The following is a 13,233-nucleotide window of genomic DNA, read 5'->3' on the forward strand; positions in this document are numbered from 1 at the left end:
AGTGATCAATGACATAATAGTCTAGAAATTTTAGGATACTGCATTAGGACTCTGATCTGACTTAACAGTTTGGTATCATCATTATTCTGATTTTGGACTTCGTCCAGTGCAGAAAATAGAAATAATTTCTCCACTCCAGCAGCTAGAAATCTATACAACAAACTTAATGATTTATCAGTATCAGGAAAAGCCTCAGTAAATTTGATTGTATAAATAAAGATTTGTTTTCTTGGTTTTTCTTTGCTGCTCATGTTTAAGATTATATTCTCTACCGTATCTGGAACATGATACATTGAATATTCTTGATACTTTTCTATTGGATGTCAGTGTAACTAAATTTTACAGTTACTCTGAATCAATTTTGTTTGTTAATGTACAACCAGTTAATGAATCAAAGAAGTACAGTTGACAAGTTCAGAGTGAATAAATCTATGTCCATGTAAACTAATGTAGTCATACAGTAGTTAGTAAAGAAAACAAAACAACTTATTTTTACTTACTCCAAAAGTTATATTTATTCATGAAAGATAATTTTCCTAGCATTTTAAGGTCCAGTAAGACTGTATGCTGACCATGGAAAGTTTAGTATACTGATTAAAAGAAAATCCAAGTGGCCATATATTTGTTTCACACTTTTGTAAAATGAGGAGTACATATACATTCTTCAAGGACAATTATAAGTTCACTACATTCTTATCTACTTTTATAAAGTCATTCCTTACCCAAGTAGTAAATTGAAAACTTTTTTTCCCCACCAAATGGCCATTTTTCTTTGTAAAGGACATTCAGTGCTTGATGATAGTAATGATTGAAACCCTGTTACATGTTTGGTTATCCTGTCTTGTTTTACATATAGTGTTTACCCAGTTTAGGAGCCTAGTTCATATTGAAAACAGCAAAAGAAAGAAGATAAATTTTTCTTTATTCTTGAGCCGTGGTTACATCTAGTTAGTACAAATTAAGTAGAGGCAATTATTTATTCCATGTTTAATTTCTAGGACTATAGATGACAACTGAATTGTTGTTAATTGTTTGTTTCAATTATATGACCGATTCACCTGATCTGTTTTTTTCAGTTATCCAATTCCGAAGAAATACCTTTATTGCTAAAAGCAGGTTGTGTGCTGATTCTGAATGTATCTGTGATATTGTATTGTACTTTTATTGTTAAGCTAAGTATATATTCAGTGATTAATATACAACATAACCTATCTTTCTACGTGAATTACCGAGCTCAGTATATTAACAAATACTTAAATTTTTTCTGCTGATCTTATGATGTCTCCAATATTTCTTGATTTAGTTTTAAGAGAAAATTAATAAAACAAGATATTTTATCTGGTCTGTTAGTTTTTACCAGTTCTGAGCAAAAAAGTACTGAAATATGTTTTTATCTATAATAATGTTCTTTACTGCAGTAATCAAATGTCTTGTTTTTTATACCTTTCTTTGACCAAATTCTTTGAAGATATATGAACATCAAAATGTTTTATTTAACCAACTAAAGTTCTGATTTATTGTATTTATTCTGTGTATAAGTTAACATAAAATAGGGAATTACTTTATGGTTTTTCTTAAATATGATTTTGTTAAGTATTTATTTGATTTACAATAAGTACTTCCCCAGATATAGTGTAGATATCAGTTGTACATTTCTTATGAATGTTTTATAATTTCAGTTTTTACTCGAGTTCACTGATATTTTTGAGAAAAAGAGCATTTTATTTGCCTGATTATTTCAGGATAGTGGTATACATAGTTGTGTTTGGAGCTGCATTTCTTCCATTCTTTGAGCTTTGGACACATGAGCAGGAACGGTGTAATCACAGCAAAGGGAAAACTCCTTCCCACAGAATTGGAGTGTGCATTTTGAGTCACATTTGTTCTGCTTCACCAGAAATTATACGTGAAGAAGTTGAGATATTAAAGAGTGATTTCAACTCTCGTCTGAAGAAAGCCCTGTTTCATTCCTTTCTTGTAGCATATTATGCTGGTTTTGTTCCTTGCTGCTTTGTTCAGGTAAGTAACCTCATCATTAAATGCAATAAACATTAAAATTATGCAAAATGAGGCTGTGAAAGAAACCAATGTGATAAACTCAGTTGAATGTCATATGTGGTGTTTAAACAACAGTTGCATTTGTTTTGTTATAAACACACTGAAATGTTTATTTAACATCCTTTAAATTTCTGAAGTAATGGCTAAAATACATGAAAATATCTTTTCCTTTGAAGCATGATATCAAATCTTCTAATGAAAGTAATATAATTTGCAGCTATCTGAGCCTGAGTTTGGAATTCTTAAGTTAATCAACTTTTCATATGAACTTTAATTCTCAATACTTTACAAGTTGAGGTTGACAGATAACTTGAATGTAAAGGAATGACTAACATTAACCAGAAGTTTTGTTTTTGATTTTCTAAGGGTTGATACACTGCAGGAATTATTCACATAATAAAAAATGACATATTTCTCATTGATATCAAGTTAAATGAGAATAAACGAGTAATTTTAACTGATAAGCTGTTTGATTTTCTAAGATACATTTGAATTTTGTTTGTATACATTATTATCTACTGTCAACTATATAATTTATATAGAATTGCATTTGTTATTTCTAATACAACAGATATAAATTTCTGAAGTACAGTTGTAAATCACTTATTATGTTTACCAAGTTTTTTATTATGATATAATGGAAATTAAGTAGAGCTTGCCCAATAACACTATGTGCTTAGGTGGGGTCAAACTTCACATATTTACAAGCTATATTATAAGATAAGAACCACCCACCTTTTTGATATGCTGAGATATCAATATATTTAGCAAACCTACCAGAGCAGCTCCTCCCATCTCTTCATTTTTTTTGAAGCCACTTACTTGTGCCCACCTGTCTTAAGTACATGTTTATAACCAATAGAAAGAGTAGATTTTGAACCACATGAATCTTATGGTTATTTGCCAATTTTATAGAAAGTAAAGCCAAATTTGCTAAAAAATGTTGAAATATGCTTACTCAAATTGTTGCTCTGAAAATAAATTTTTTAACCTGTTTATACTTTATTTAGAAAGCCAGATAAATTGTAGTAGTTTATGATATCCTATTCTAGTGAGTGATAATTCTTTTCTTTTCTAAAACACGTATATAAAATTTACAAAAATCAATTTGTCTGCCTCAATTTGAGAGAATTAATAAGGCTTAGTGTGAAGGTTAGCAACCACGTTTCATGTTTCATGAGTGCAAGTGGATTTTGTAACATCATAAGTACAAGAAATCATGGATTTTATGTATATTTTTTATTTAGTTTTACACATTTCAAGAAAAATAACTAAAATTTAAGCATTTATGAGTAAGTGCTAACAATATATGTATATACATATATATATACTTATGTATTATATGGTAATAGAAATGCCATTGCATTTGACAAAAATACTGGTATGCTAATTGTAAGTTTGTTTACTGAACACGTGTTATTCTACTCAACTGCATCTCATGATCTTTCCTACAACTTTATTATCAATAAACTCAGCATCAAAACATAGTTTGTTATTAAAATTTTAATATTATATAAGTTTTAATTTCTTAATTTCAAAAGGAAATATTTTCAGATCTCAATCTTCACATCTGTCTCATATGATGCATCTGCACATCAAATTGCTATTTTTTCCTTCAACCTTGATTGTTTGAGTTTGGTAAAAATTACTCATAGATGTTGTTAAGATAATGTAAATTTCTCTACAAGCTTATTGCTTTACTGAGTTATAACCAAAAAGTTTGCATGTTATGGTTTGCTGGAAATAGCTTAATGGGTCATGCTGAGATGTATTGTCCAGAGGGATTACTGCTCCATACAGCAAAATAAAAACAAAACCTGTTTAATAAAATAATAAAGGTTTAATCTGTGAATTTACGTATTTTGTAACTTTAAAGTCAGTACTGAAAAAGGAAGAATTGTGTTATTCAATTTATTTCATTTTTTTTCAACCATTTTGTGCTGCCCTCTGTACATACCATTTTTTTGCTTGCAACTAGCCTTGATGCTCCCACCTAAACTCCCATGTTCCCACTTGCTATTTCTGCACTGTAGCATGCAAATAAGATGTGCTAACCCTTCACCAATAGGACTGCTACACACCCTCCTAGTGCAGCTGATTCCCTCTGTACTGATTGTTCAGTCATCACTTCTCGATTTGGAACTTGCTTGTTTAGATGTTTGTTTTTTGCTCGTGTAAGTGGTTACAGTTTTTTGCAACATTTTTTTATTGACCATGACTAGTTTGTGGAAGGATTATCTGTATTACTTTTTCTTCCTTTTATCATACTGAACTCACTAGTTCATATTATTTCTGTTTTGTCTAGCATTGATCCACAGGAACTTATTCCAGCTAGACAAACAATAACTATATCATTGGGCTCCTCTTTGTTTGTCAAGAGATGGAGTCCTATGTACGGCCTGATCCTTCTTCTGACTTGGGGACAGATATTCCGTTACCTGTGGAACCGATTCATGAGGATAACGATTTTGATAGCCTTTGTCTTCCACCTGCTCTACTGCATTTTCTCAGTCCACTGCCATTGATCTTCCTTGACCTTCCTCTTCATTCTTGGATATAGTTTCTAAGATTTGATACTTTTTTCTTCTGTGTCTTATGATTCTTCCCCTTTCATTCTGCATTAAGGCCCTACTACTGATAATTTTGTTTTCTCTCCTTTTTTGATATTCAGATCCATGCTGATCAATTTGTATCTCACCTCCTCACTTGGAATCTGCATATGCCTTGGCTTATCATAAGGCTGAATTTCCCTTTCTGGACTCCAAGAATTTGGACTTGCCTATTCAAGCTTGGGGTCAGATCCTTTATCTTCTCTTTACCTTCCCCTAGCTCAGTTCTCCCATCATTGTCTCATGCTTACTACTCTTTTGTGCTATCTCTCTTCTATGCACCTTTTTTCCGAGGTTATCAACTATTCACCCGAGGAATTTTTGGTGAATACTTTTCTCTTGTCTTTTCTACATTGGCACATTTATCTTCTAGTTGCTTTGTTTTTGGGACTTATTAGGCAAGGATTCCCTACTTTCTCAGGTGTGTTTACCTTCCTTTTATCTCCAAGACCTTCATCCAGCCTCTTTCTTCTGCCAATCTGTTTTTAGGGGAATCCCAGATTTTCTGGAATCTCGTGTGGAAGTTGCATGGCAACAATCTTTCATTTCTTTTCTGGTTTTCCATCTTGTGCCAGCCTCTCCTTCATTCATATCTGTATCCCATCCTCCAACTTCCTCTTCTCTTCCCATTCCCCCTTTCCATTTTTATGCTCCATTCAGTTATTACTCTAACTGTCGACTTCAGTGCTATCAGTATTGATAGTGTCTACCCATTAGGTTCAGGCATGGTTGGCTTGGTTTGTAGTCCTTTGATGCCCAATTGCAGCTGATTGTGAGGTCTTTCGGGTGTTATCAGAGGGCCTGACTCTTTGTTTTTCTTCTCCTCCTCCTTTGTTGCATCTCACACCCACTCAGTATCACATTCATTTGGGTGTATTTTTCAATTCAGATCTCAGCAGGGCCCAGCCTTATCCTCTTCATTTGAGGGGCATAGAGCAATTAGTTTCCAACACCATATCCATTCTTTCTCTCACTGTGCAGGAAGTTTTCTCTCTTTTGAGTACTTAGGCGTCATGGAATCCCTTATCTCTTTGGGTCGTGCTCATATGAGTCATCTTCACAATCAGTGGAACCTTGCTCAGAACCCCTTGTCCTCTACCATTCACCTTTCTCCTTCCTTGCTTGTTGACTTCTCCTGGTGGTTCAACAAATCCAATACCACAGAGGGTGTTCCTCTTGCTTCTCATCTGGATCTCCATCTATTTACAGATGTATACTTGATGGGGTGGGGGTCATATTTAGACTCTCAAGTGATTTTGGGTTAGTGGTCCCATGACAAATCATCCTTTTATATCAGTCTCTTAGAACTTTTGGTGATACATTGAGCTTTGGATCATTTTCTTATGATAGTTTATGGATATCTAGTGATGTTCCATACAGACAACTCTACACTTGACTCTTATATCAGTTGCCTAGAGGGCTCTCAGTCTCACTCTCTTTGTTTCCACATTATCAACCTCCTTTTCTGGGCCCATTCTTTACAAGTATGTCTTACTGCTTGTCATATTCTGGGTATCCTAAATCTTGATGTGGATCATCTCTTGAGGCCTTACAGGAGTGGTCCCTTGATCCTCTGGTGTTCAAGTGGCTGATCACTTCTTTTCTACATGATTTTGCCACTCAACTCAACACCAAACTACCCCATTTCTGGTCCTCTTTTCCTCATCTATCAGATCTATCTATGGATGCATTCAGTCAGGACTGGTCCAACCTTTTTCTCTATGCCTACCTACTATTCATTTTTTCCCTCATGTGTTTTCCTTTATTCAGGACACTCCATGTTGAGTCCTCCTGATAGCTCCATTCTAGCTGGCTCATTCATGGTTTTCTCCATTGAACCTTCTCCAGTCCTCTCCTTGTCTTTCTCTACCTCTGTCATGCTTCCTACTCTTTCAACCTCCCTCTCCCATTCAGTGGTGTCATCACTCCACTTTAATGCATGGTTTTGTCCAGTCCCTTGCAAGACATTCCATACTCTTATCACATGTAAGCTTCCTTCTTTCTTGTTCAATTTGTTCTTCTTCCCACCTTATCAATCAACTAAAATGGCACATATTCCATAGTTGGTCTCTGTGTTGTGCTTTCTCCCTTTCCCATCTTTCTGAAGTTTTCACATGGTTGTTTGACCAATGCTTATTGCGTTCCACCATTGCTGGCTACAAGGCAACGATGTCTAATACTTTCAGGTTTTTCCATTATTGTTATGTCTTCTCCTCTCCTGTCCTTCCTATGCTCTTTCATTTTTTTCATCTTCTTTGACCTTCCTGTTTGGTTGTTCTACATGACCTTACCCTTCATCTCTTTGAACCTTTTAGCTCTTGTTCCTTGTACCATCTTTCTCTTAAAACCTATTTCTTACTTCTTTTGCCCGTGACTGTTGGAAATGTGATGGGTATGCCAGTGCTGCTTCCTGTATTTTTATTATCTTCTTTGTCTTGATCATGCTTTTCTCCCTAAAACATCAGAGGCTAATATCGGGGCAATGCATTCTCTCCTATTTCCCTTTTTATCCATTTCTCACCTTTATTCTTGTTTTGATCCTGACCATCTTTTCTGTTTCATCTATGCATTTTGAAATTATTTGGCCTGCACTTATTCTTTTCACAGTTCATGCTTCCATCTATTTGTTCCTTGTAGTTCCTCATCTACACCAGATATTTCTCTCATTATTCTCATCTGTTTAGTCTATATTTCTTTGGATGTAGACACATGTCAACTCTTTCAGGTCACCTCTTACCAACTTTTGACACCTTATTCTCTCTCTCTGGATGCTAATTTCCATTGTCTGTTGGAAGAGATCAGGTAGGTTGGCTTGTGGACTACCCTGAATACTTGCATCACACATTATCTTCATCATTTGGCCGTCTCTTCTTCTTTGGGATATAGACTTCCTCTTGTCACTATTATACATACATTTACTGGTTCTCACTGGGTAAATTCTCTTTCCATTCTCTCTTATTTTTACAGAGGCCCTTTTGTATGTCTCATGATCCCTCTAAGTGGTATTTTGTGCCTGCTAGGGTGTACTTAGATTTTAATCAGCACAATACAGTCATTTGTGTTTGTAACATTCACTGATGAGATTGGGTGTTCCACAAGACTGCTAGAGGTTTTCTTGTAGTATATTATTTACTAAACAAGGCCCAATCCAGATTTTACCTCTTCATGGACCATCATGATCAAAGCAGTGTCCAGATAGCTGCCCATCCCTCCAGTCCTAGTTGAATAAACCAGGATTGGCCTACTTTTAAAAAGAAGGTTCTGTGGTCACCCATTGCACTATCATAATGCGATACATTCTTCTGTGCTCCCCAATGCACTTTCACCCCTCTTTCTTCTAGTGGAGTATAGGAGTCCTTCCCACTCACCAGTTCCTAGCCACTGGGGTGGTAAACCATGGGAGCTTCCTCCTGAGTGTGACCAATTTCACTCATTAGAGAGTAAGGTGGTAGTGTTCTGTTGGTGAGGACACTCCTACTGCAGAACAGATGTAAAATTCCCAATGCTGCCTGGTTTTGTACTGGAGTTGATCCAACAAGTACAATTTATCTCTCCAGCTGGCTTTCCTCCATTCTACCCTTGTCTGGATGTCAGTTCTTGGGCAGTCTGGTGTTGGATTGGCACAGGACCAACCAACTTAAGTCCTCATTCATGTGGTTAGTAGGGACCATCCTTCTACTACAGACCTGATGAATAATTCCTGATGCTGCCTGGTTTTGGAGTGGAGTTGAATAACCATATTTACTTTCCCCCATCCTATTGTTGCTTGGAAGTCGGGTTCCCAGATGGCCTAGTATTAGATGTGTGTAGGGACAACATGCATGTGCACTACTTTGGATGGTAGAAAGGAAATTCCTTTTCCCATCTACTTCCTGGTGTAGAGGTGAAAATGGTTGGGACCCTCCTCCTACTGCAAACCGGATGAAACATACCCAATGTCACCATGTTTTGGATTGTAGTTGACCTGCCATGTATGGTTTGACGTGCTCTAGCCATGTTACACCATATGGCACATCCATTTTTAATTCTATAATTTTAGACAGTGCTTCTTTTCCACTCAATTTAGTGACATATATCTTCACTACAGGCAAAATGTATATCCTGATACAGAAGGGGGTGGTTTACCATGGGTGTGCCCCTATACTTTTCACAGTATAGGATGTCATTCTTCATGGGTTTTCTTCAGGCATTCTTCAGGTTTTTGCATTCTGATATTTAAGCATATAATGTTAATGTCCAATATCAGCATTTTTTTTTCTCTCTCTATTGTGTGCTATATATGACCTCTTGATCCAGTACTTTGCAACAATACATTGTTATCAATGTAATATTTAAGGTTAATGTCAAGTGAATTTTAGTACAAAAACATTCTAAACCTTCACTTAAGCATTCTAATGTTGGTGAAGTAGCTACCAGATGCTAAATCTTCTAGGCTTAAGTTGTCGGTAGTTAATGACTCTTAAATTGTCCACTCTTCTGAGTGTTTACATGACTGATTATTGGGGCTGGTACTCAGTTATGTGTGTGAAGTGTGAGATTTGTAATTTGAAGTGGTACATGACTTAATGTTAGTAGAATAAACTTGATGTAAGTGGAAAGGCCTAAGTAAATGAGTCATAATGTATGAGTGAAAGTAAACTTTCATTAATAACTTGCCAATTTGTTAAAGTATTGTAAAGTTACAAACTACGATTATTTTGTACTAGTCATATTGTTGTTGCCTTAACAAAATAGTCTTTTGTTTGTAACCTTGAAATTACATAAAATCATATTTCTTGTGAACTTTTGTAATATGGTCCGAAAGAATTTTCATAGTTACTTTCATTTTTATAATATAAAGTCTGAAAATAAATAATTATGAGCATTTTTCTTTCTCATTATATGTTTGAAGCATGAAAAGTTTCAAAACTGAACAAATATAGTAAAAAATTAACTTTTATAAAGACAAGTAGGGATCGATATATATGTCAGCTAGCTATCTATAGTAATATAGAAAGTAATGCTACAAAAAGTATTGAAACAAGGTCAAAACTACAAAAACTTAGGTACATAAAATTTAAAACACACTCCATACTTTGGCAAATCATTGTAATTATATTAGTCTGAGCAAATGTATGGATAAATTGTTACTGTTTATCTTTCTTGTATCAATATTTTTTGCAGCATTAGAACTTTCTTTATTATTGTAACTAGCTAGATTGCATATATATCGATCTCTACTTGTCTTTATAAAATTATTTCTTTTTTTTTATTATTCTCATTTGTTTCCTTTTTATTAGCTATATATTTATGTACCAAGCATGGGACATGTGTATACTTGATTCGATTTTATTACTGATCAGGATCTTGACCAACCTACTATAAAATTTAATTATATATCCAAAGTAGCACATCATCCATTTTATATAAATATGTGTTAGTATCCTTTTTGGTATAAGAAACGAAACATTGGGATCCAAGATGGAAGAGTTCTGTGAAAAAATTAGAGTGACAAGGTTCACCATTTGTTTTGTATGCTCGTATGGAAAAGTCACGTACTTACTTAGATGAAAATTTGATTGAGGAAAAACAAGACAATTGCATGCTTCACAAACACATAATTTATTATAACCATGGTTTTGCCAGTAAAGGCATCATCAGGTACAGACTGAAATGTTTTTGTAGCAGGGTTTATATATACGTTTAGACAAAGAACCGGAAGTGACGTTGACATTCACCTAGAGATAAGTGGGGATAAGTCTGGATATTCTACAAACAAATAACTTTGCAAGAATGCTGTCTACATTTCTATTCTGCCTGGCCAGTCTGTGGTGTACAGGGAATTTGCACTCCAGCAGGATTATTAGTGTTCTAAAGTTCACTCACCACTTCAATAATGTGTGATCTACTTGATTATTAAACTTGCATCTGTAAAATTAGTGGTGAGATTGTTTGAATACTACTACTGTGGACAATTCTTTCTTCATCATACAAAACTTAAATCTTTAACTGTGGCTTGAAATGTGCAACCAAACAACAGAATGTAGTTGACATAGTTTAAATGCTTTTTCCACTGTAAACAATGTAATGCGAGTCCTCCCAGTTGCTTTTTTTCTTTAGCAGTATATGTATGTCGTACGTCATAAACTCTCCCAATTAATTTGTTTTTTGAAATTACACAGAAAGGATTTGTGATTTACATAGCAAGAAATGGAAAATTATATATTAGTTATGCAGAAGAAAACAAAATGATGAACTGGTTTGGAGGGGATTTATTATAAATAATTTACATGATTATATATAACTTCAGAAATTTTGTTTCTAACATATTTTAACCATTCTTTTTAAGAATTGACAATTAAACAATTTAAGAATTTTCAATTAAGCAACACATTTTGAAGTATTAGTGTTATTCACAAGAGCAGCAAATAATCTGTTAGAAAAGGCCATTTTCCTGATATTGTTTTCTATTAGACCCTTTTTTCTTTCTTTGAGAAATAGTTTCTGAACAGAGAAACTTCTTTATGCATGAGCAGAAATGGATACACATTTCACCAGAATTTTTGCTAAAAATGGTATTCTTTTAGAAACTGACTGCCACAACATACCTATGGAAGGGTTGGGAACATTATGCTTAAAAATATTTTTAATATGCAAATCAGTAAGTCATGAGAAATCCACACCTGACATAAAGTCACAGTAGAACAGAAAGTATCAGAATTACAATTTGACGTTGTTTTATAGGTAGTGTGATGCCACCAAAAATGTTTACCTTTTGGAAAGAGTATGTAACTACCCTTTTTTATGCATAATATTCATTTACTCAGCTCATAAATATGTGTGTATATGGTGAGTTAAAATTTCCAAGATGGTGTGGGGGTATAATTCTGTATGTTGTAATAGGTCAAAATCGATGAACACGGCGATCAGTGGTAAAAGTAGTCCATCTATCCAAGGCAGTTTATGGTTTTGTGGGAAAGTGACTAAATGAGGCTCCGATCATTGATGAACGGAGGTATCTAATGTGGAGTTTAGAAGACCAGTAACAAACTAAAGCTCTAGAATGTTGTAATAGTTTCTCCAGATGTTCTTTTCATTCCATAAAATGTTTTCATGTTAAATTATATCTGTTTGAAAGCTATAGAAATTTTCTTCTGTGACAAGACATGAGATAAGGCTTGTTAGGTTTAGCAATTATGGTAGGTGAGGGCAAATATCTTGATGACTCAAGTCCTTATTTATTAAATGTTATTGTTAAGATTATCATATTCAATGAACTTGTATGAATAAAACAAATGTTTAACTATTGAAAATAAACTACATGTATTAGGTATAATTGATCTTGACCAAAAAATTGTAGCAAAACTATAGTTACCTAGGGTGATAGAAGTAATGGTGATGCTATTTGATAGGTCAGTCGTAGGTCACCAAAAATTCTTGTTAGTTTTATTCATGTTTTTTTTACTGTTTATAACTGGAAATGTTGACTACTGCAGTCAATAAAATATCATAAGAAATATGTTATCTGAAGTGGAACTGATCAACAATAGAAGTTGTTAAAAGAAATAAAGTATTTTTTATTTTCTCACAAAACAGCTTCTCCTAAAAAAGATGATAGAAAACATAAATCAAATTATATATTAATTTTTCATGCACAAAATAGATACTATATAGTATGTTTTTACTAAGTTTCATACAATTTGTTAAAGAAATTCCATTGTGAGAGCTAAAGAAATGTAGGTATATTAGTGACACCTCTCTGTTCTAGGACGGGTTAAGCAACCTTGTATAAAACTTTTTTACTGACTTTTGCATCATATTTGTAAAAATTGTTTGCATTCTGATATTTAAAGCTTTTTCCACATATTTTTTATCATTGTTTTTGTTACTTACAATAACCTTCATTCAGTATATTTTACAACAAGATATTTTAATTTTTTAGTAATGCAGTATTTAAAATGAAGTGATTTTTAGTGCAGAGACATTCTGAGCAGAATTCTGCACGATCTATGTTTAGGTATTCTAACATCAGCACAAGTAGCTGTCAGCTGCTAAGTTTTCTAGCATGAAACTTCACTGTGATATATTCTGAGCATCAGCTCTGCTGAGTGTTTACATCATCTACTTTTGAGGCTAATGTTCAGTTCATGTGTGTTAGAAGTGTAAAGAAAATTTTAAATGTGTAAGAAGTGAATTTTTTTTACCTTTGTGACTAGAAGAGATGACAGCTTCACAAACGTTTATTATGTAGATCACATTGAGTAAATGGTATTAACATATTAATATCACTACAGACATATGATTTTTTTTTCCTCCAGGGTGCCATACATTACGATCTTTTGTGGGTTGTTCAGCATGTTGCTTTTGTGTGGCTTGGGGCTTTCACTTTGTATATTGTCCACTGCTTCCCACCTCGTTATTGTGATATTTTACATAGATCTGCTCTACATCTTGGTCGTTGGCGGCATTTGGAAACAAGAAATGTTCATGTTCCATATAATATGTGAGTTCTATTTTTAAATATTTTGTTTTATATTTTTTTAAATATTTGCTCCTCAGATCAAAGTAATAATGGTTAATGTCATTG

At 33.9% G+C, this 13,233-nt stretch overlaps 1 protein-coding gene across 1 annotated transcript in view; it reads left to right on the top strand.

Moving 5' to 3' along the window:
- Positions 1–13,233, top strand: part of LOC106465807 (transmembrane protein 39A-like) — a gene marked incomplete at its 3' end in the record, with an annotated part of 57,347 nt that overhangs the window by 40,170 nt on the left and 3,944 nt on the right. The window contains exons 5-6 of the mRNA XM_013926043.2: positions 1,743–2,019; positions 12,965–13,149. Of these exons, the coding sequence (XP_013781497.1) occupies positions 1,743–2,019; positions 12,965–13,149 (462 nt within the window). The remainder of the gene's footprint in view (positions 1–1,742; positions 2,020–12,964; positions 13,150–13,233) is intronic.

Source organism: Limulus polyphemus, unplaced genomic scaffold, assembly GCF_000517525.1.
Source record: "Limulus polyphemus unplaced genomic scaffold, Limulus_polyphemus-2.1.2 Scaffold2057, whole genome shotgun sequence".
NCBI classification, from domain to species: domain Eukaryota; kingdom Metazoa; phylum Arthropoda; class Merostomata; order Xiphosura; family Limulidae; genus Limulus; species Limulus polyphemus.